This window comes from Balaenoptera acutorostrata, chromosome 1 (genome assembly GCF_949987535.1).
Source record: "Balaenoptera acutorostrata chromosome 1, mBalAcu1.1, whole genome shotgun sequence".
Lineage (NCBI taxonomy): Eukaryota > Metazoa > Chordata > Mammalia > Artiodactyla > Balaenopteridae > Balaenoptera > Balaenoptera acutorostrata.
This window is the reverse complement of record NC_080064.1, coordinates 159,033,511-159,058,126: the sequence shown is the minus strand read 5'-3', so window position 1 is coordinate 159,058,126 and position 24,616 is coordinate 159,033,511. Positions and strand designations below refer to the sequence as shown.

The 24,616-nt window shown below is 37.7% G+C and overlaps 1 protein-coding gene across 8 annotated transcripts in view; it reads right to left on the bottom strand.

The window, feature by feature from the left end:
- The window catches only part of MDM4 (MDM4 regulator of p53), a 42,102-nt gene that overhangs the window by 9,373 nt on the left and 8,113 nt on the right, over positions 1-24,616 (bottom strand). For 2 of the 8 annotated variants that reach the window (XM_007166169.2, XM_007166170.2), the window contains exons 2-10: positions 16,387-16,495; positions 14,618-14,692; positions 12,294-12,427; positions 11,215-11,270; positions 7,507-7,574; positions 6,730-6,829; positions 3,315-3,475; positions 1,864-2,013; positions 307-387 (exon numbers count right to left, since the gene is read on the bottom strand). In XM_007166169.2, the coding sequence (XP_007166231.1) occupies positions 307-387; positions 1,864-2,013; positions 3,315-3,475; positions 6,730-6,829; positions 7,507-7,574; positions 11,215-11,270; positions 12,294-12,427; positions 14,618-14,692; positions 16,387-16,464 (903 nt within the window). In that variant the 5' untranslated portion in view covers positions 16,465-16,495. The other 6 variants (XM_057540867.1, XM_057540857.1, XM_057540873.1 and 3 more) reach the window with 6 other exon arrangements.

Here is a 24,616-nt window from a genome sequence, read left to right as displayed (position 1 = left end):
TTTTGAATAACTGTGTATCCACTGCATAATGTCCAAAGAGTTTTGAGAGCAGGGAGAAAGGCACACAGAGAGGCATTTAAGTCATCCCTTTTCAAGGCAGGGAGAGGATTAGATCAACTCATCCCCTTCTCTTCTCAAATTCCAATAAAAATCTAACAAGATGTAAAGAAACCAATACCTCTTAACACCTAGGAAAGGTAGATAGAAATGGGGGATATGGCATTCTTCAACACAAGTGAACTGCTGGAACATTAACATCTGAAGACGTGGGTGGTGTAAAACAGCTCTTTTACTAGAAACTCATACCTCAGAGGTAACTTCTATATCAGTATCATCACTTATGGACTTAGAGTCCTCAAGGTCATCATTTTTTCCCACTTCAATCACCTGAGAAAGCAAAGACAACTCATTAGCAAGGTTTACCTATTTTAGATGAGGTCATTACCTGACAGCAAAAAAGAAGAGCTTCAGTTTAAAACTCACATTCTTCTCCCAACACTAGCACTTAAAAAGGAGACAGCTTATATATGAGACATGATTCTGTACATACCTAGTTGACATTTCAGTAGAATAAAGCACCCAGAGGGGTTACCAAATATCTTTGGCATTCAGAAGAGAGAGGGTTCCCAAATTTATGCATTTAAATAAACAATATCAGAGTATGAATTACTAAATGGGGAAATTTTTTATCTTGAGAATCTACGTAGGCATTCACAAGAATAAAACAGGATTACATGAGAAAATGGAAGTAAAAAGCACCATATAAAATGAGAAAATTACATGTGAAGAATGAAAACAAAGTACATTTTACTTTTCATATTCAAAAGTAAAACTAGTTATGTGATACTCTCGACTGTCCTATAAAAACATGCCCATGGACCAGGAAAAAAAGTCAAGAAATGTGGGAAGTGTCTTTTAAATTTTAAAATTTAAAATTCTAAAAATTAAAATCCCAGTTTTGTGATCCAATGAATGGAATAAAACCAATTACGACAGAATTATGAACCACTGTATAGCAACTTTCTCACAAAAGTTCAAGTATTTTAAGTCCCATCTCTCTCTACAGAAGTTTCCAATGTCACCTCTGTCTTCATTCTAATCACTTGTACTCCCTCCTAATGCTACCAAAAAATAACTAGCTCAACAAAGACCAAGCATCTACCTGCCTCCCACAAACATACCAGGATATCCTTCAGGGACCCAAATTACTATGAAAAGCCTTTAAATTAAAAGAATGACCCAATTTAGGTCTGGTTTTTGCAGTATTTATTCAATGGATATTTACTGTGAATCTCATCTGAGTCAGCACTGGATCTGCTGCCCAATATTTTTTGAGACTTAAGCATGTCCCTGTATGACTCTTCATCTTGGTGTGCTTACACCATGTGTATTATGAATTCAAACTCTCTTCCTTCCTCCTATTTAAACTCTAAAATATGTAGGAAGAGCTCATCTGTCTAGTTCCATTTAGGTATAAAACAGGTATGGAAACTATTGAGAAGTCTAAGAAATAAAGATTTTTTTTGCCCTACAGGATGTTTTGGCCATTTAGAACTTTGCCTTGTTAGCAAAGCAAGGTCTCCAGAAGAAAAAACTCCACAATGAGAGATTAGACAAGCAGGAAAAGGGTAGCTTATTGCTTCTAACAAACTAGGAGCTTTACCCATGAAGTCCTATCCTATTTTTAAGACAGGCTTGGTTAACTTAATGTAAATCTTGAAACTGGATATAGGAAAAGTATTAAAAGGGGGATTATATGAGTCATTTGTTCTACAAAGCAGCATAGGGTCAGGTCACCAGATCTGAAAAGATTATACTATATGCATGTAAATCCAATCAATGTGAAATTTTTCCACAACATACCTTTTTGTCTCTCACCTTCCCTACTTCTTCACTTGTTTGTTCAGGATCAGTAGCTTCAACTTTTATTCCAACACCAAACTGCTCTGATACTGACTCATTCAAAAACCACAGGTCATCTGTGGTGTCTGAAACAATGGCAGTACCTATATCCTAATATAAAGAAAACAAACATGAGTTTTTGTAGTCAGAGGTTTATTAGAGATGTTGAACCCAAGTAAGTGAAGCCAAAACTCAATGTCCTCACACATCTCCAAAGAACGCCTAGCCTTTCTTCTACAGATATGTATTCATTCAACAAATATCTACTTGACACCTACTATGTATAAACTAATGGGTGGATATAAGAGCACCTGGCAAGGAATTTTCTATTTTAACAGTAAATCAGGCACTAACACCAGAGAAATAGCACTAAAGTGCTTAAAAGCTAAAAACTGGTAGCTGCTCAATTAAATAGAATCTATCCCCTACACTCTGTTCTGAGGACCTAGAAAACTTTTATTAATTGTGACATATTCTTTCCTGTAATAGTCAATGATGTTTATCAAAGAAATATGAGAAATACTGATGGTAACTCAAACCTTCTGTCCTCTTTCTGAACTCTTTTTTTTTTTTATTTTGAGGTGAAGTTGGTATATAACACTTCTTTCTTAATTCTTAAACAACTTTAAATATAATTTTCTTTCTACATTCATCAACGGACATTTTATGACGTGTTTTTTCTACAATATTCATAAGAGACAACTTATTATTTTTCCATTATTATACGTCCATTCATTTACTGAACAAATACTCACTAACTGCCTATTATGTGTCAGATACTGCCTATTGCTTCTATCTAGGCAACAGAATAGAGTGGTCAATAATACAAAAGCTCTGGACCTGTATTTCAACAGGGTCAAACAGACAACAGACACATAAAATAAAATAATAGTTTTACAAAGTGAGAAGTGCAATGGAGAATATAAAAGAGCAGAATGGTGATAGCTTGAATTAGGCTGTGACAGTGGAAGTAATAAAAAGTGGATAGTTAGATTTCAGGTATGTTTTAGAAAAAGAGTTGATAACCTGAATGTGGTATATGAGAGAGAAAGAAACCAATGATATCCCTTGATACTTGGCTGGAATAACTGGGTGGAAGGCAGACTTATGAAAAAGGAAACGCTGAATAGGAGTGTTGGTTTAAAAAAAAAAAATCAAGAGTTCTGTTTTGAACATGTTAAACATCAGATCATCTAAGTGTTGAGTAGGCAGCTGGATATGGAAGCTGGGCACGGAGGAGAGAGGTCAGTACTGAAGATACAGATTTGGGCAACACGTGCATAGAGATGGTACTTAAAAGTCATAGCACTGAATGGGAATTCTTAGAGGATGTAATGTATGGTTCAAGAGTAACCAAGAATGTTACTCTTCCAAAAGAAAAAAAAAGGTTCCTCTTCAGATGTGAAATTCACCTGATTTGTCTGTAAATCAGTTGAGCCATTACTTCTAGGTGTATAGTTATTTCTCAAGTTTCCTAAAAACCACCAAGGCAAGCCAGCTACATCCCACTCCTCAAACCCGAGGTCCAGTCTTGACGTCTCATCTTGGGTTAAATTTGCTACCAAGTCTTCATCTACAAAAGTCAAATGAAAAGGATGGTAACTACGTACACAACACTTAAGAATCAAGACTCTCTTTATAATACTTACAATCTCTTGTGTAAGACAGGTAAAAAGAAATTCCTCTTCCCAGTAAGAAAGAATCAGAAATCAAATACCTGTCTCAGTTGCAGAGCCCAAATCTCCTTCCTCCCCTTTTAGGCTTCATTAGCAAGTAATGACACTAGAGATCATTCATCAAGGAATATAAACTCTGAAAGCATTCAAACAATGACATTGTTCTATCAATAAAAGGATTTCTAAATGGTCGTTTATTGGCATTTTAAACATCCCTACCCCTGTAATAACTAAAGAATGACTTGCTCCAGTACATGATACCTGACAATGGCTTGATTCAGTGGACTGCAAATGATGATGGCATAGTGGCCCAACCCTTGAGATAGAAACAAGGTGGTACAGACCATAATGGGCAATCACAAGGTTGCCAAGGGAGTCTCATTGGTACCACATATTTTTGGACATTTCTCAACAATTCATATGTTTTAATAGGTAACAACCACTATGAAACATTGAACTCTAGGCTGTCCAAATAAATATATACATATGTCCTTTCTGGATCAATAGGCTCTTTTGGAGTTAAGATATCTAAAATCTAGAAATATTGCAAATCCAAAACATATTAAGGGCCCACATGTTCTCAATAAAAGATCTCGTGTTATACATCTAGATGATATTCAAGGGAGTTACAAACATAAGTTTGTTGCTACCACGTGAAATTCTTTTCCTTCTTTCCCATGTCCAATCTTTTTCGTCGTGCTTTACTCTTTTCCTACTTTCTTACTCTCCTCTACCTCTTCCCAATGCCCTAGGCATGCCAAAGGCAACCAAAGGTGTTTAAATGTGCTAAGACACATACGGTTGAAAAAATGTCTGCAATAAATGGATCCCTGCCAAAACGAAAGGTTACCCTCTCTACTTAAAAATTATGTTGTTCTTGCCTATTAAAAGGCACACCTGTGCTCAGGGAAACTTCATCTTTTACTTACTCATTGCTGAAATTATGAGAAACCTAATTCCTGAGAGGGTGCCACATTAAGGTTATCTTCAACTATTCAAGCTCTATAACTTCTCGGGAAGGGAATGAAAAGAGGCCATTCTTTCCACATATAAAATTCTGTCCTTTCTACATGTACACTCCCCTGAAAATACTAAGCTATTTCTTCTCAAAATTTACATCACAAACTTCATAGAGTCTCTTGAATTGGCTGTTCTTATATTCTAAACAGCCTTTTGAGTAGAAAATAAGCCAGGACCTGTATTTAAAGAAACAAAATTACACATTTAATACCATACAGACTGGAATAAGCTCCAACATAACTAGATAGCCCAAAATTCAGTTTATGTTCAAATGCAAATTGAAGAAGACAATCGAGCATGATAAACAGATTAAATTTTAATTTAATCATTTAAAATAATTTCAGCAGCATAATTTTCTGGGATGTTACTAGAGGTCTAACCCGCCAATTTTGCAAGTGTGAGTCAGATACCTATACTAAAACCATCATGCCATAAAATATCTTTGAGGAATTTATGATTTTACATTATCTTTGCAGGAAAATTTTTAGGAAATGCTTTATAAAGTAGGGTTTGGGGAAAACTTCCAAAATGTTGATCAACTCACTTAACCTGACCATACTATATCTAATATGAATGGCAAAGATCTAATGACTACCATCCAAGGGCAAAGGAGGTACTAGGCTTCTTATGTCTCATTCTTGGCTGTGAGATATTAAGTATATTTTACCATCTTTGCAAACTTCAAAAAATCTATGAAAATTAGCCTTTGCCTCAAGCAGACAAATAAAAATAAAAATTCTAACCAGATCAAATGTATAATAGGGATGCCAAGATTTAAAAGGCCAAGGCAGCTGAGTTACCAGGTAGCAAACTGATAAATGTGTGGCTATCTTCTGTTAGCATGCTAGCTAAAGGAAGGGTCTTGCTCCATCCAGTCAACACATGTTGCTAAAAAAGAACTACCACCTTCTTCAAAGTTAACAGTGGTGACTAGGGTTAAAAAAAAAAAAGGGGGCTTCCCTGGTGGCGCAGCGGTTGAGAATCCGCCTGCCAATGCAGGGGACACGGGTTCGAGACCTGGTCTGGGAAGATCCCACATGCTGCAGAGCAGCTAAGCCCGGGCGCTACAACTACTGAGCCTGCGCTCTAGGGCCCGCAAGCCACAGCTACTGAGCCCGTGTGCCACAACTATTGAAGCCTGCATGCCTAGAGCCCATCCTCCACAACAAGAGAAGCCACCGCAATGAGAAGCCCGTCGACACAACTAGAGAAAGCCCATGCACAGCAACAAAGACCCAACGCAGCCAAAAATAAATAAATAAAATAAATAAAAAAAAAAAAAAAAAAAAAAAGGTTTTCGGAAAAGAATGAAAAATAAGTATGACATATGCCCCCACTACTTCACATACAAAGAGACAGCATTATTATTTTTTGAGTTCTCTGTAACCATCTTAATTACTGCTAGTGCTTAATATGGATAGATGTCATTTCTAAAAGTCACCACTGGGACTTCCCTGGTGGTCCAGTGGTTAAGAATCTGCCTTGCAATGCAGGGGATGCTAGTTTGACCCCTGGTGGGGGAACTAAGATCCCAAATGCCACGGGGCAACTAAGCCTGTGCGCCGCAACTACTGAGCCCACGTGCCGCAACTACTGAGCCCACGTGCCACATCTACAAAGCCCACGCGCTCTGGAGCCTGCGCGCCACAACTACTGAACCTGCGCACTCTGGAGCTCGTGCACCACAACTAGAGAGCTCGCGTGCGGCAACTACAAAGCCCACGTGCTCTGGAGCCTGCGCGCCACAACTACTGAACCTGCGCACTCTGGAGCTCGTGCACCACAACTAGAGAGCTCGCGTGCGGCAACTACAAAGCCCACGTGCTCTGGAGCCTGCGCGCCACAACTACTGAACCTGCGCACTCTGGAGCTCGTGCACCACAACTAGAGAGCTCACGTGCCGCAACTAATAAGCCTGTGCACCACAACTAGAGGGAAGCCTGCGCACCGCAACAAAGAGCCCACACACCGCAACGAAAGATCCCGTGTGCTGCAACTAAGACCCAATGCAGCCAATAAATAAATAAATAAACATTAATAAAAAATAAAAGTCACCACCAAAAAAAGAAAGAGAGAGAGAGAAACAGAGAGAAAAAAAGAAAGGTCTACATAGCCTTAATCCAAAACTTACCTTCTCTAGAATTTCTGCATTTACGCTGTGAGGTAGGCAGTGTGGGAATATTGCCTTCTTCAGTTCTTTTCCTGGAATTGGAACTTTCCTCTACACTTTGCTGAAAAGAAGGGAAAGGTGTCTCTCAGTGCAGTAGAAATGACTGTGACCAGGGGATGTAGCAGTTCCATTCTGGCTCACCAGTTAGTGTGCGACACAATGGGTTACGCACAAGAAAGGAAAACTCTGGAGTTCACAACAGTCATCAAATAAAGGCAACCTCTCCTCAACCCACTGTGGGGAAAAAAATCTGCACAAAAGGCCAAAATCTACTGTTAAAAACAGGCATCAATATAAAGCCTCTAGCCTACACAAAATTAGGCATAATTCAGAAAAAAAAAAACGTATACATAAAGTTTTCCCAGGTTTGGGGAAGCTTTAAGAAATGGCCTGACCTGAACTTAACTGCAACAAGCCTGTTAAAATTTAATAAAGCAATTTCCTCAGACACCTACATACCTACACCATCACACACACAGGCACACACAAACCCTAAGAAAATGCAACTGGAAGAACTGAAGATCAGAAGTGCTACATCCCAAGGAAAGATTCAGAGACTGGAACTCTGTTATGGGCAGAACAGAGAAGGTTCACTCTGTCCCTAGTCTGTGAACTCCCAAGAACCTTTCTTGTTAAATTCTTACCGCATTCAGGGAAAGGTCTTGGGAGTCCAAGATCATAGGTACAGAGAAGGGGCCACTCTGTACAACAAAAGAAGTCACCATGTGGTGATTTTACCTTCAGTTGGTCTTGACTTGGAATATCCATACTGTGATCCTGTGCGAGAGCGAGAGTCTGAGCAGCATCTGGATAGCAAGTAAAACAAAAGGAAAACCTTCCCTGGTAATAACCATTCTTTCCACACCAAAAGGACCTCAGCAAACAACCCTGGAGCCAGGTTTGGTCCCTAAAGATGATTCTGACTGGCCAAGTCTTTCATCCAAAAGGAAAGGAAAAATGAAAACTAATAAAAATGACATAGATCAAGAGAGGCTATATTCAAAATATATTACCAAAATATAATCTGAAGAAAAATCAAAAATGACTAAAAAATGTTGTTCCATAGCACGCTTTCAAATTCAATACAGAAAGTGATTCCAAGCACGGAATAATGGAGAGTATTTTATCATCTATTCCTATAGGTGTATTTCCAAATTTGCCTAACTAGTTAACAATAAGAAAGAAAATTTGGCTTTTTAATTTAATTTTTATTCTCAAGTGTTAAAGCTATACAGTATTATGAAATCTAAAAATCTGGGATCTTTCCCACTTGCTTTATGACACAATAGCATCCTCATGCATTCTAAGTGTCAATGATGATTTCACAGTTTAAATTCCCATCACCTGAATATAGATTAGTTTTTTTAATCAACCAGTCTTATTTTTCCCAGTTTCTATAAACATTTCCTAGGAAGGAAGAAGAAGTAGATAAAGTTTTTCTCAAGACCAATAAAAAGAAGCAAAGGAAAGAATAACCTGAGAGAATTTCTTAGACAGAGAAAAATGTATTTCAAGGCCTTGAAAATTTTTCAAGCAAAAAGAAGATGAAAACTTAGCTACAGGAAAAAAAAGATGCAGAAAATTTAATAACCTGGATCACTCATTATATGAGGCTATTTGTAACCAAATGCACCCAAGTAAGTCTATCATGGATTGGGTTCATCAGCTACTATCAGGTCCAGAAATAAGACACTTATGGAAAATGCCATCCTCATCCAATAAAGACTGCCAGAGAAAGAATACAGATCCTACAACTGGTCTGACAATTGAGCTGTTTGGCACAAAGCAAACACTTTCAAAACTGTAATTATAAAGAGCATTATTTCTAGAAGCATTTTTATAGATAAAATGGAGATACTGAGTTTCTTTCAAGAGCCAGCATTTTCTGACCACAGCAATCTTTCAAGATCAATTAATATACAATGCAGTGAAGCATTTCTTTAATAAAGTAATTTGATTACTGTCATTTCTAGCTCTATATACTACCTTAGGTTAAAACTATTTGAAGCAAAAAGAAATTATCGGAGAAAACTATAACGTACAAGGAAATTTTAAAATAGATACAAAATTTGTCATATATATTTCATTTTATTAAAATACATGTGGAAATTTGGAGAAATGATTTATAAAGAACCACCTTCATTTCTTCAATCGTCAAAATAAAAGGTTTATCTCATTTGCAAAGGTATAAGATAGTTGATATGGAAGGTGCTTTTCTCATCTGTCCTTTCAAATAAAACACATGCAACCCAATTTATGAAGATCAGCAGAGATGGCCAACCATAAGCACTAATGCAAGTTCAAGTCCAGAACAGACAACCAATCAAACTTACTTTGGGACAATTTCCTGGTTTTGATCACTACACTACGGTTATGTAAGATGTTACCATTTGGGGAATCTGGGTAAAGAGTATATGCAACTCTTTTTAATACCTTCATAACATTTTTTGGAAGTGAAATTATTTCAAAGTGATAAATTAAAGAACAAAGAAAATGTTTCAAAGATTTAATGTTCAGATTTTTTAAATGTGTTAAAATTAATTGGGGCAAATTCTGTTACAAGCAAGGGTTAAAGAGACATCAGTGTGTGGCACAAAGGAAAGAGCAAGGACTGGACAGTCACAAATATCTGCTCTATCCCTTATCAGTGGCATCTCATCTTGGACAAGTTACTCATTCTATTAAAAAAAAAAGAAAAAAGGACCTCAGTTTCTTCATCTCCAGACCTTCCTCACAAGGTTGTTATGAGGATAAATTGAAATGTTTGTTACAGAAATGTTCACTTTAATATATGGCATGTTAAATTCTGCTGAGGAAGTGCAAGAAAGAAAATGAGAGAGAGAAAAAGTGAAAATTATACCCACTCTAAATATTCAGAGAACATATCAATCAGAAAGCAAATTTTAGTGAAAGAATAGATAAGCAAATATAAAATTATCTGTATATTTCAAGTCTGTAGTGACTATCCCAGGAAAACCATACTATTTCACAAGTGACTGAATTTCAAAAAAAAGCTGTATCATTTGCAAGGCCTTCTCTCTCAAACAGAAATTTACAGCTGGGTGAAGTGGGCAAATGGCTCAGTGAAACCAAGAGGCTTCAAAATTCACTGTAAGTTCAAACTCACATTTCAATATGAGAGCAAAATCTCTTTGCTCTCACTTTAAAGAGTAAATCTTTATTAGGAATGGATTTTTTTCAAACTATTTGTTTCAGTAAACTATTGAAAAATAGCCTATCTAAAGGGATTACAAACTTGGGCTTTCTTCAAAGGACAACGTTACCTAAAATCTAATTTGAAACTCACAAAATGGCTTCATGTAGGAATGGAGAAAGAAGAAAGTTTCACTATTTGGAAATGAGTGAGAGGGTTACATTTTAGTTGTATCCAGTTTATTCACTTATCTCTAACATACCATACTTCAGACCCCAAAGCAGCCAGTTTCCTGCACATAACTAATAAACTAAACTCAAAGGGCAGTATTTAAAAGATATAAAATCAAGCAAAAGGTTAGACAAATTGGCATTCAAGTAACAGAAAAGCTAAAACATTTAGGTGAAAAGTTCTTGGGGGGATCTTTATAAGATGGATCAGGGTGACACCACATAAGCCCACAGAATCTTAACATCACTGAAAGAGGGACAGGTAGACCTTACAGGGCTCTGATGTGATGCAACCCATGTATAAAGCACCACCTATGAAACTTTCTCAACAAAACATTTAACCTTGAATCTATCCAAGCACTATTTGTTTACCAAAAATAGAAGAGATAGAGAAACATGTTAAACAACATCACAAGGATACAATCTGCAAACTAGAATGTGGGCAATTCTACAAGACAAATGATCTATTTCTTCAACAAATAAATGACATAACAAAAGGAGGGTTAAGTTTTATAGATTAAAAATACTTAACAGACATATCAGTCAAATGCAAAGTGTGGACTTTGTTTGGATTCTTTTTTTTTTTTTTTTTGGATTCTGATTTGAATAAGCCAAATGTAAAAAGACATTTCTGAAATAATGGGTTAACCATGCATGAACTGGCTATTGGATAGTATTATGGAGTTACTGTTTATTTTGTTTATTATTACTAATTTTGGGGGGTGTAATAATGGCATTGTAGTTATGTTTGAAGGAAAAAAGTCCTCATCTGTTAGAGATTTTTTAAAAGCCTGTGTAGATGAAGCAAATATGGCAAAACATCAACAATTACTACATCTAAGAGGTGGGCATTAATTATACTAATCTCTATTTTCACTATATTTGAAAATTTTCACAATGAAAAGTCAAATAACACAGTAGTAACATTCTGTGTGACAGGTATCCCTCCCAATCATGCCAAGACAGCATTCAATTTCCATCTTGATCCTCCTTGTTTTCCCATGATTTACCCCCTTGAACTCAAAATTGTGATAAAGACTGAAGAAATATAATGAGACATACCTGTAGTAGCAGTAGCTAAAGTGACAAGATTCTTTCTTAGCATATCATAGAGAGGGCTGTCAAAGAGATAAAATTAAAAATTAATCCCATGGTTTTCCATTAACATGGCATCTCCCAACATTCTCCGTAACATATGAAGAGGCAGAATTTTTTCCCCAGAATAGATTTTATTAAATTATTTAAGTATCAACATGTTAATACCCAAGCCCTTGTGTTACTCTGCCCCCATTTAAAAAAACTAATTTACGTTTTATTTCATAAGCTAACAGTAACCCAAGTGGGGAGATTTCCTTCAAGACTACTTCCTTCTAAGAATTAAGTTTTACATTTTATTGGGGAATGGAGGTGGGAGTCTTAGATGAAACAGTCATCACAAAACTATAGAGAGAAAGAGAACAATGACTTCTTAACTACTAATTAGCTTTTGACTGTGTAAGTTAATAACCATACACCCTGTGCAGCTGGAGAATGCCATGCAACAGGTCAAAATAGCTCTAATATGATTCTTATGAAGCCCATCGTTAACCTCAAACTGCCCAGCAAGTCTACATTTCTCTCATCAGCTCACTCTTCCTCTCTCTCTAACAACAGTTTCACAAAATTCTAATCTCGCCACATCAATCTCCCTCCTACCTAGGCCTTTACACATGATGTTCAATCTGCCAGCTCTCCTTCAACCAGCTCCCTCTGATTAATTATCCTTCAGCTCTCAACTCAAATATCACTTCCTCAAGGAACCTTTCTTCCCCCCCTAAGACCCAAAATCCCATCCTCCAACACAGCCTCATGTACCTCTTTTATGTAACACTTATCATAATATAATTTTACCCTGTATTGATGTGATAATTCGATTAAGATGGGGAAGAGTGTCTACTGTCTCACTCTACTCTTTAAGCTCCATAAAATTAGATACTGTGCTGCTCACTACTATGTTCTCAGTGCCGCACAATCACCTGATATATGTAGGCCCAACAAATATTTTGTGGACTAAAAGATTAAATAACCATTAATAACCTATGGAGATTAAGTGGTTAGGTATAAGCACCCCGAAAAGATAAACAAACCCTCACTCTTTTTACCTTGGATCTTTCACAGAGAAGCTCTGACGACCTAGCAGCTCTCCCAAAAGATCTCCACCACAATATACCATATGCTGCTCCTGCTGATCATAAAGCTGCTTCACCATTATATACTGGCCTAGATAGTGCATGACCTACATGGGAATAACATACTATGAAGAGATCTGTCCAGCTGCTGCCCAAAACACAAATTAAATGAGGAGATAAGGTAAGTTAGTTTGCTAGAGAAAGAGGTAACATATAATGAACATGACTGTCAGTGCTTGTGTAAGGGGTCCTACAAAAGGACAGTTGCCCCCAATTACTCGGTTCATCTGCTTATTATCATTCTGGACACTATCAGACCCTTACTTTTTAGAATAAAAATGTACCAGTCTGATAATGAGAAAAAGTGGTGAATTTACTTAGTATCCCCTTAATGTTCTCACCAGTCCAAGTAAAGGGGTCTGTTCTATTACTAGAAGTAATAAACTTTAAATTTGCCTGGATCATAAAAATATTTTCCAAGTCCAGGGGCACATAACTACTATAGGCTTTGACGTATGTTCATTTAAGTCTTTTTGGCAAATGAAGTACAATGGTAATAAGCAATGAGCACTATAAGTGCATAAAACAGAATTTAAGTGTTTATCAAATAAAAATTTAGTCTACCTGACCTTTTTCACAGAGTTCACAAAATGGAAGGGAACACACACAAGTTCTTGATTCAAAATTTTTAAGTTATCCAATTTTCCTAATGTGATAGATTTTCCTCCAGGTGATAGATTTTTTTTTTAATTGCTTAATAGTTAAGTTCACTTAATGATAGTAATAATTTTATCACAGATCACAAACGGACCAAAGCAGCTATCTTTATCTTTAGGCTCTGCTTCCCAAGAATTATTAGATATTTGCACAAAAATTTTCCCAATACTGTTTCCATTATATTGAAGCAATGATGCTCTTAGGCTCCCACCCATCCCAGGCAACATGTCCCAATATTAACGGCGCTCTCATATCTAATCAAATATCTAGAGAAAAATAAGATGAGAAAGAACATCTACTATAAGAAAAAGGAGGAAGGTTTGTTTGTTTGTTTGTTTGTTTTGGGCCATGCCATGCGGCATGAGGGATCTTAGTTCCTCAGCTGGGATCGAACCTGTGCCCCCTGCATTGAGAGCGTGGAGTCTTAACCACTGGACCACCGGGGATGTCCTGGAAGTTTTATATTTATGTCTGTCCAACTTCCAGAAAAAAATAAATCCACTACAAGTATACAAAATAAGATCTTCAAAAACACTACTCTGAATTTGTATATACTACTATTCTCATTATACCATACTGCCTCAATGCACATACTGATAACCAATATTTAAAAATAAAAAACTAGGGAATTCCTCTTTATGCACCAAGTAGTGTCAAGATTCATAATAAAGAGCTTACTGTGTAAACTGACTCTGTCCAACATTTCCCCCATAAAACATATGTAATTAACTGTCTTAACTCAGGCAAACTCTGCCATGTTACTGAAGGAGATAGTATAATGCGTTATAACAACTTTATTGATATAAAAATCCGCACTTTAATAACAGTTTAGAAAAAAGTCTTACCAGGATTTTAGATACAAAGTCCAAAATGACAAACTTAATTTAAAATGATAAAAGAAATATGAGTATTCTAGAAAATCTGAAATGCCTCCAGATTTGTTTCCTTGAGAGGTAGAATGACTCAGGAGCATAGCATTGCTAACAGCTTTTATGAAAAGTCAAAAAAAAGCTTGACAATTTTGTTTCCTCTGTTTAAGAAGGGTTCGATCTTCGCCCTACTAAATCCAAGCAGTTCAAAGAGATTAACATTTTAATACTGAGTCTTTTCCACTTAAAGAATTCAATTTGTTTCTGTGTTTAAAAAAAAAACTTTAGAAACTAAGCAAGTTATTTAAATGCATGTTTAAAATAACTCACAGTGCTCAAAAGAGTATCTGACAGATTTATAATGAAAAACTACTGCATTTAATTCCTGCCTCACAGCGTATCTTGTAAATCATAGACAGTGTCTTTTTTTTTTTTTTTTAATTTTTTTTTGGCCACACCATGCGGCTTGCTGGATCTTAGTTCCCCAACCAGGAATCGAACCCGTGCCCCCTGCAGTGGAAGCAAGGAGTCCTAACTACTGGACCGCCAGGGAAGTCCCTCGATGGTCTCTAAAATAGAACAAAAGTTGCCTCTCCAGTACCACAGGAATAGAACTTCTTTCTTAGGCCTGATTTCAGAACTATACATTAATAGGATTCTATTATACTTTTCAGCTTTTCTTTAAGCTGAGAATTTTCTTTGATGGCTTACCTCTTTAACAGTGAACATTTCACCTTGTGCACCTGCTGCCTGCAAAATCTTCAGAAGTGGCAGTTTTGGTCGTACCTGATATAAACATAAAATATATTTGCTATTTACATTTCAATTAGACTGGTTTCTGAACCCCAAGGGAAAACTAAATCTCCTTAAACTTTTTTTTTTAACAAACCCTGGTTCATACTTAGCATCTAATAACTACAGAAGATCAGTCTATTACTTGTTAACTTCCTGAAAAATCACATTTTCAAAAGACAGCACATTCACACCCACTAGGATGGCTATAATAACAGGAAAAAAGAAAAGAAAAAAAATAACCAGTGTTGGCAAGGATGTAAAGAAACTGGAACCCTTGTGCACTGCTAGGGGGAATGTAAAATGGTGCAGCTACTGTGAAAAACGGTTTGGCAGTTACTCAAAGAGTTAAGCATAGAATTACCATGTGACCCAGCAGTTCCACTCCTAGGTATATATCCAAAAGAACTGAAAGCAGGGACTCAAACAAATATTTGTACACCACTGTTCATAGCAGCATTATTCATAATAGCCAAAAGATGGAAACAACCTAAATACCATTGACAGATGAATGGATAAACAAGATGTGGTATATACATACAAGGAATAGTGACTTTGTTTGCCATCTCTTGACTCTGATTATAGTTTGTCTTTAGTCACAGAATTTAATTTTTTTCATTTTATATGATCAAATTTGTCTCCCTCATCCTCTTACAGCCTCCTTGGTTTTGTCTTTTTTTTTTTTAATATTTATTTATTTGGTTGCGCTGGTTGTGGCAGGCGGGCTACTTAGTTATGGCATGCGAACTCTTAGTTGCGGCATGCGTGTGGGATCTAGTTCCCTGACCAGGGATCAAACCTGGGCCTCCTGCATTGGGAGCACGGAGCCTTAGCCACTGCACCAGCAGGGAAGTCCCTCCTTGGTTTTGTCTTATTGAAGGTCTCTCTTATTCTAAAGTTTCAAAATACTTCCTAAATTTTCTTCTAATATTTTTTATCATTTCACTTTTTACATTTAAATCTTTATCTCTCTGGAATTTGTTTTTTGTACAAGGTTTGAGGTCTTCATTTGCTTCCTTTCAGGGATGGCCAATTAAGTCAAAACCATTTATTACATAAGCCACATTTTCCCCCATCAAATCAAATTCCACCTTTATCATAAATTAAGGTACATAATATATATATGGTGCAATGTTTATGAAACCACAAAGTTATGTATTTTATGTTAGAGGAAAAGACCTGGAACAAGACACACCAAATTGATAATAGTGTTATCTCAGGGGGAAGGGACTTAGGCAGAAGAAGGGAGGAGATGGTCAAAGGAGTCTCTACAGATAAATACTTTATAAATACATGATAAAGACTTAATTTTTTATAAAAATACACTTACTATATTTACAATTTAAACTTGATTTTTAAAGAAAACAAACTATATACAATGAAGTGAGAAGGAAGACAAATATATAACTTGGCCCCAAATCCTCCACTAGCCACCCATACCCTAAAACAGGATAGGTGTTTAAAATGTGCCATTTTGAGCAATCTGTAACCTCCAAATATTTATTTAATCAATGATCAATTCAAATTTATGAGCACTGATACTGTTTACTAGTTTCCCTAATATGACATTTAAAAAAAGGAATCTTTTCTGCTCTGAATAAAATCCTACAGTCAGTGAAGTCAGTTACATGACCCAATTTAATTTTTAAAAACTTAAAGAAAAATAGGAATGCCTAAAAATAAGTTACCTGATTGGTTTGTTCTGGAGAGATCCTGCAAGCACTGTCAGATGTTGAACAATGGGCAGAGGTGGAAAATGTTGTCATTTTGGCAGTGAAGTGAAGTCTGCTGATAAATCTAAAAGGAAAAAAATTGTAAAATCTAAAGTAGAAAATTCTCTTTAGGATTTACAAAAAAATCAACCAGCAGAAGTAAAAGAAACACATATATCACAGCACCCTACACAAGTGCAATATACCCATGCTGAGGTTCTTGTTACCCTTCTGATCACTTTCTAGTTCAGATCCTGCAAAAAACTGAAGAGCTTCTCTAAGAGTAAGAACCATCTACACTTCCCTCAAGTGAAGCCTGCAAAAGAAACAGGTTCAGGCATGCTCCAACCTCTACACTGATGATAATGAGTAAACTGTTTTAGCTGAAAGTGAAATTTGCAATCATTACCTCCCCAGTTCTCTGGTATCTCCTCCTCTCTTGGACAGTGCTCAAGAGCACCCCCTAGGAGACAGATGCAGGGCTGGGGGAATTACCAAGATTAAGTAATAGATTAAAGACTCCAAGAGCACCAAGGAAAACCTCTGCAACATGTTGCAACATGTCTTGGCAAGAGACCACAGGAAAGTGAGAGTCAAAATATTCAGTATCAGTTAAAGCAGCTTTTAAAATGTGCCAAGCCCAAAGAGTAAATACCTAAATACCTATAAAATGGGTTAAACCAAGGTGGACATACATCATCAAAGGAAAGATATAGCATGAATTGAAATAAGGAGTAAGGTTTAATTAAAGTTTTTCACCTTTTACCTTTTGTCCTTAAAAAAAAAAAAAGCTATAGAGAAGGAAAATAAATTTTTAAATAAACTTGAGTTTACCTTCAGAACTTTTTCTAGTAAAAAGGTGACAAAAGTCAGTGAAATTTATAAATAAAAAAATCAAGAGTCTGGGGACTTCTCTCTAGGTCCAGTGGTTAAGACTTCGCCTTCCAATGAGGAGGGTGTGGGTTCGATCCCTGGTCGGGGAGCTAAGATCCCACATGCCTCCCTGTCAAAAATCCAAAACATAAAACAGAAGCAATATTGTAACAAATTCAATATAGACTTTAAAAAAAAAAAACTGGTCCACATTGTAAAAAAAAAAAAAAATTAAAAAAAAAATCAATAGAGTCTGGTTTACAGCTAACAAGATTCCTCAGTCTTCTGAGAAGACTTATTAACGACAACAAAGTATAAATTCAACCCTCCTTCTGAGACAGGAAGGGGGCAGGGCACAACTGTTAGGTAAAACACTGACTGAAACCGCCCACCCTGGCCAAGCAAAGCAGTAACAGTTTGCATGAGTTATTTTAGGACAGGAGATCCTTGGTAAGGAACCACCAAACCACCACCAACCGGAATAATATGGGAAAGGTCAAAAGGAGAGAGGAGACGCCAGTCCACATGTCCTACTAACCTCCTAGAATCCTCCTCGCTGGAATCCATCTTGGCTGAGCGGTTGCGCGCCACCAGAAAGGACCCTGAGTCAAAATGATTGGCCAACCCGGAAACTAATCCCATCACCATAAAACCCAAGACTGAAAGCCACGTGTGGCAGAGCAGTCCTCCTGGGTTCCCTTACCCTCCTACTCTGCCCAGGCGTCCCTTCCCAATGAAGTCTCTTGCTTTGTCAGCACATGTGTCTCCTCAGACAATTCATTCCTGAGTGTTAGACAAGAGCCCACTCTCGGGCCCTGGAAGGGGTTCCCCTTCCTGCAACACAACCTTTGAAAGAATGACATAGCCTAAGAACCTGACATAAACTGGTTAGAACCAACTAGATCCAAGATGGAGGACAAGTCGACGTCCACTAGACCTTGAGCCTCAGTATACACTCATTGTAACACATCAGCAAGCTAAATGACACACCCACAGGCATCATGACAGTTCTAAGGCCGACCATAAAGGTCAAAAAGTAGGTGGTGGCCCAATTCCTGGAAATCCCCACCCCTTCCCCAAAATAGCTGGAATATTCCTCCCACTCATTAGCCTATGATATTACCCACCCCTATAAAAACTGACAACCCCATACCCTGGTGCCTCTCTCACCTTCCGAGATGGGCCACACTCTGTCTACGGAGTGTGTTTCTCCCTGAATAAATCATCTTTCATTTTACTATGGCTTGCTCTTGAATTCTTTCTTGCGTGAAGCCAAGAACCCATACTCGGGACTTGCCTGAGACCTGGGACATGACCATCCTCTCATGCCCCACTCTCTTTCCTGCAACATTTCTATCAGCTTCCCTTGCTCCAAAATGGTAAGTCACACAGGATACAAGCATAACTTGTAGGGGTTTTTTGTAAATTTATTTATTTGTTTGTTTATTTCTTGGCTGCGCTGGGTCTTCGTTGCTACTCGTGGGCTTTCTCTAGTTGCGGCGAGCGGGGGCTACTCTTCGTTGCGGTGCATGGGTTTCTCATTGCAGTGGCTTCTCTTGTGTTGGAGCACAGGCTCTAGGTGCTTGGGCTTCAGTAGTTGTGGCACACAGGCTCAGTAGTTGTGGCACACGGGCTTAGTTGCTCCGTGGCATGGGGGATCTTTCTGGACCAGGGCTCGAACCTGTGTCCCCTGCACTAGCAGGCAGATTCTTAACCACTGTGCCACGAGGGAAGTCCCATAACTTGTCATTTTAAAGCAGCTAGCTTTTAACTGGCATTTCAAACCTTATTCAAAAAAAACCCTCATCTTGAGAACAAACATATGGACACCAAGGGGGGAAAGCGGCAGGGGGGGGGGCGGGTGTGGGGGTGGTGATGTGATGAATTGGGCGATTGGGATTGACATGTATACACGGATGTGTATTAAATTGATGACTAATAAGAACCTGCTGTATAAAAAAAATTAAATAAAATTAAAAAATTAAACTAAAACGAAAACAAAAAACACCTCAACTCCCTAAACCTCCTAGTGCTATAGCCTCCCCCATCTCATTAAATGGCAGCTCCATCCTTCCAGTTGCTCAGGTCAATGACCTTGAAGCTATCCTCGATTCCTTTTTTTTTCCTCACACTTCACACCCAGTCTATGAATAAATTCTGAAGCTCTATCTTCAATGTATATCCAAAATCAAACCATTTCTCACTATCTCCGTTATTACTACACTAACCAAACTGCCCATCTCTGAACTGCCTTAGCTCCTAAAGGTTTTCTTGCTTCCACCCTTGCCCCTCTGGCTCCTAACCTCCTCCTTTTGTCTTTGCTCAAAATGTCATTTTATCAATGAGGCCACACATTTTTTTTTTTTGAGGTATTAATCTACATTATAATACCAATGTCGATCTTTGCAGATGTTGTTGTTGTTGTTTTTTTAAATTTATTTATTTATTTTTGGCTGTGTTGGGTCTTCGCTTCTGTGCGTGGACTTCCTCTAGCTGCGGCAAGTGGGGGCCACTCTTCATCGCGGTGTGCGGGCCTTTCACTGTCGTGGCCTCTCGTTGCGGGGCACAGGCTCCAGACGCGCAGGCTCAGCAGCTGTGGCTCACGGGCCCAGTCGCTCCGCAGCACGTGGGATCCTCCCAGACCAGGGCTCGAACCCGTGTCCCCTGCATCGGCAGGCAGACTCTCAACCACTGCGCCACCAGGGAAGCCCGAGGCCACACATTTTAAACGTGACCACACATTTTAAAAACTGCAACTCCCAACCCCCAGTATTCCCTATCTCCTTCCCTGCTTTATTCTTCTTTTCTTCACTGTCCTTGTTACCAACCAACACACTATATACATTTTAATTTTTATCATGTAAAACATAAGCTGTAAGTGGGAAGGGATTTCTATTTATTTGTTCATTAATATATCCCCACTGCCTAAACTGTCAATTATATACATAGTAGAACAACATGATGGATACAAATATTAATAATAGTTTGGACAGTTTCCAAAAATGGCCCCCAATGAACCACATCTCCCAACTGGCTACTCTACTGGAGACCACACAGAAAGGCCACGTGGAGAGGTTCAGTCATCCAGCTGAGCTCAGCTTTCCAACCATACCCTCCAAAGCATCACACATCTTGGGACATTCCAGCCTCAGGTGACACCTAACTCCAGCTACATGACAAACTACAAGTGAGACCACCAGAACCAACGCATAGAATGGGATGTTCATCCCACAGAACTCAGCACATAGCATCATAAGAAATAAATGGCAAAGACTTATATAGAGCTTAACCTGTACCAACACATATATTAATCCGTTTAATACTTAAATAATCCTATGATGTAGGCACTATTATTATCCTTACTTTATAAATGAAGCAAGAGAAGCACAGGGACATTATTTGCCCAAGATCACACAATTAGTAAACTGGTGAAGTCAAGATTTTAAACTCAGAACAGCTCTGAAGTCCCCACTTAGCAATATTTTTTTCCCATTAGACTTCAAGTACACAGAATTAATCACAATTCTTTCCTTCAATACATACTCTCATTGTTCATCCACACATGGCCCACTTTTACTTGAGTTTTCTTAATAATGCAATAAACATCCACAAACTAGGACTCTGGCAACAGTCTATATTTACCCATAAGATTCCCCCTCCCATTCCCCTGCCTCCTCCCAACAATCATCCTGAATTCTGTTTTGATTTTCTTCCCTTCCTTTTTATGCACTTTACTGCACCAAAATGGAATCCTAAAAAGTACATATTTTCAGTTTAGCTGCTTTTAACTCACAAAAAAGGAAGTATGTTATATGTAATTTTAGGAATTTTTGTTTCACTAAAATAAATTCCTACTTTCGTGTCACTTGAGTTCCTTCATATAACATAAAATTTACCATTTTTTAAAATTTTATTGAAGAATAGTTGATTTACAATGTTGTGTTTAATTTCTGCAGTACAGCAAAGTGACTCGGTTATACATATATAAATTCTTTTTCATATTCTTTTCCATTATGGTTTATCACAGGATATTGAATACAGTTCCCTGTGCTATACAGTAGGACCTTGTTGTTTATCCATCCTATATATAATAATTTGCATCTGCTAATCCCAAACTCCCAGTCCTTCCCTTCCCTACCCCATTACCATTTTTAAATTTACAATTCAGTGACATGAAGTACATTCACAATGTTGTACACCATCACCACTATCCACCTCCAGAACTTTTTCATCACCGCAAACTGAAACTCTGTACTCATAAAACAATAACTCACTATCCCCTCTCCCCAGACCCTGGTAACCACTACCCTACTTTCTGTCTCTATGAATATGCCCATTCTAGGTACCTCATATAAATGAAATCATACAATATTTGTCCTTGTGTCTGGCTTATTTCATTTAGCATAATGTTTTCAATGTTCATCCATGTCATAGCATATTTTATTCTTTTTTTACTTTGCTGTATATTTCCAGTGTGTGATGGACATTTGAGTTGTTTCTAGGCTTTCACTATCATTAGTGCTATTAACGTTCTTCTACATGTGCCAAAAAGTATCTCGTGGGCATATCTACAAGACAGATTGCTGGGTTATAGCATATATGAATATTCAACTTTAGGATCTGACACCAAACTGTCCTCAAAGTGTTTGCACCAATTTATAATCCTATCAGCAATGTATAAGATACCCTGTGAATCTACCTCCTTTCCAACATCTGATGTCCTAAGACTTTTTAATTTTTCCCAATCAAATAGGTATGGGCTTGGTCTACAGTTCCCTGATCACTAATGATGCTATCTCTTTACATGCTTATCAGCCATATGTGTTTCCTCTTCTGTGAAATGTGTTCTTGTCATTTACACACTTTTCTAATTGACTGTTATACTTACTGATTTGTAATAGTTCTTTATATATTTTTAATATTAACCCTTTGTCAATTGGATGTCCTGCAAATATCTTCTCCCAATTTTTAATGTCCTTTCTATTTTCTAGAAGGTGGAAAAATCTTTTTGAGCAAAAGCTTAATTTTAAAAATTTATATTTATCAATCTTCTATTTTTTAGTCAATGATCTCTGCCTGGCTTAAGCAATCTTTTACTCTCCAAGGTCTCATTTTCACCTAGACTTTCTACTAAGATTTGTGTGGGGGGGGGGAGGGGGATGTCTACTAAAACTTTAAAATTTTTGTTTATGACATTTAAACCCTTAATCCGTCTAGAGTTGACTTTTTTCTTTTTAGAGGTCAGTTTTATTCTTTTTCTATATGGATGGCCATTTTTTCCCAGCTCAATTTATTGAACATGACCTTCTTGATTGACAGCCACCTTTGTTGTGTATCAACATGCATGGGTGTTCATGAGTTTTCTATTCTAGTCCACCGGTTTGATCTTCCTGTCTATACAATTTGACACTTTTTTTTTTAATTTATTTTTTAAAGTTTTTTTGGCTGTGTTGGGTCTTCGTTGCTGCACGCGGGCTTTTCTCTAGTTGCAGCGAGCGGGCGCTACACTTTGGGGCTACTCTTTGTTGCGGTGCACAGGCTTCTCATTGCCGTGGCTTCTCTTGTTGCAGAGCACAGGCTCTAGGTGTGTGGGCTTCAGTAGTAGTAGCGCGCGGGCTCTAAAGCGCGGGCTCTAAAGCGCAGGCTCAGTAGTTGTGACTCATGGGCTTAGTTGTTCCGCAGCATGTGGGATCTTCCTGGACCAGGGCTTGAACCTGTGTCCCCTGCATTGGCAGGCAGATTCTTAACCACTGATCCACCAGGGAAGCCCCTGACACTATCTTAATTCTTATATCTTATCAGGAGTCTTGCTATCCCACAGGGCAAGTCTTCCCCTCCCGTTCCTTTTTAGAAGTGACCAGCTATTCTTGGGTCCTTAACTCTTCTATATAAAATTTAGCATCATCAAGTTCCATGAAAATCCCTCTTGGGATTATGAATGAAATTACATTTAATATATAGATCAAACTGTTTTTCAATTCATTAACATGACATATTCCTCTATTAAGATCTTATTTAATATCTCTTAGAAAAGTTGTACAATTTTCCCTTTAGAGGTCTAGCACATTTGTGTTAGACTGATTTCTAAAGTTGATATAGATACTACTGTGATGCCTTCTCTTTCATTGTTTTTTAGTGGTTTTTGCATACGTACAGAAATACAAGTGACTTTCAATAATCTTATATCCAGTCACCTGCTAAACTTACATAATTATTTTTAGTAATTTGTCTGTGGATCCTTCTGTTTTCTATGTAAATGACCATATCACCTGCAGATAAAACTTTATTCCTTCCTTTCCAATTCTTGTGCCTCTAATTTCTTCTACTCGTCTTACATTACTGTTTAGGACTGTCAATACAATGTTGAGTACACATGGTATCAGGCATTTTTGTCTCTGATTTTAAAGGGAGTGCTTCTAATGTTTCCCTACATAACATGTTTTCTCTATTTTTTTCTTATAGCTATTCTTTATCATCTTGGAAGGGTTCCTTTTGCTCCTCATTAAGAATATATCATGGGGGCTTCCCTGGTGGCGCAGTGGTTGAGAATCTGCCTGCTAATGCAGGGGACATGGGTTCGAGCCCTGGCCTGGGAAGATCCCACATGCCGCGGAGCAGCTGGGCCCGTGAGCCACAGTTACTGAGCCCGCGCGTCTGGAGCCTGTGCTCCACAACAAGAGAGGCCGTGATAGTGAGAGGCCCACGCACCGCGATGAGGAGTGGCCTCCGCTTGCCACAACTAGAGAAAGCCCTCGCACAGAAACGAAGACCCAACACAGCCATAAATAAATAAATTAAAAAGAAAAAAAAAAAGAATATATCATGGGGACCTCCCTTGTGGCACAGTGGATAAAACCCCAAGTTCCCAATGCAGGGGGGTCAGGGTTTGATCCCTGGTCAGGGAACCAGATCCCATATACATGCTGCAACTAAGAGTGTGAATGACACAACTAAGGAGCCCACCTGCTGCAACTAAGACCCAGTGCAACCAAATAATTTTTTTTTAATGTGATTAAAAAAAAAAGAATATATCATGGACATACACACTACTACATACAAAATAGATAACAAGGCCCCACTGTATAGCACAGGGAACTATACTCAGTATTTTGTAATAACCAGTAAGGGAAAAGAATCTGAAAAAGAATATATATATAACTGAATCACTGTGTTGTACACCTGAAACTAACACAACATTGTAAATCAACTATACTTCAACAAAATAAAATTTTTAAAAAAAAGGATTATATCATGGAAGAGTGATTTAGAAAATGCTTTTTCTACACCTATTAAAACGATCATTTTTTTTGGTTTTTTAATCTATTAATGTGGT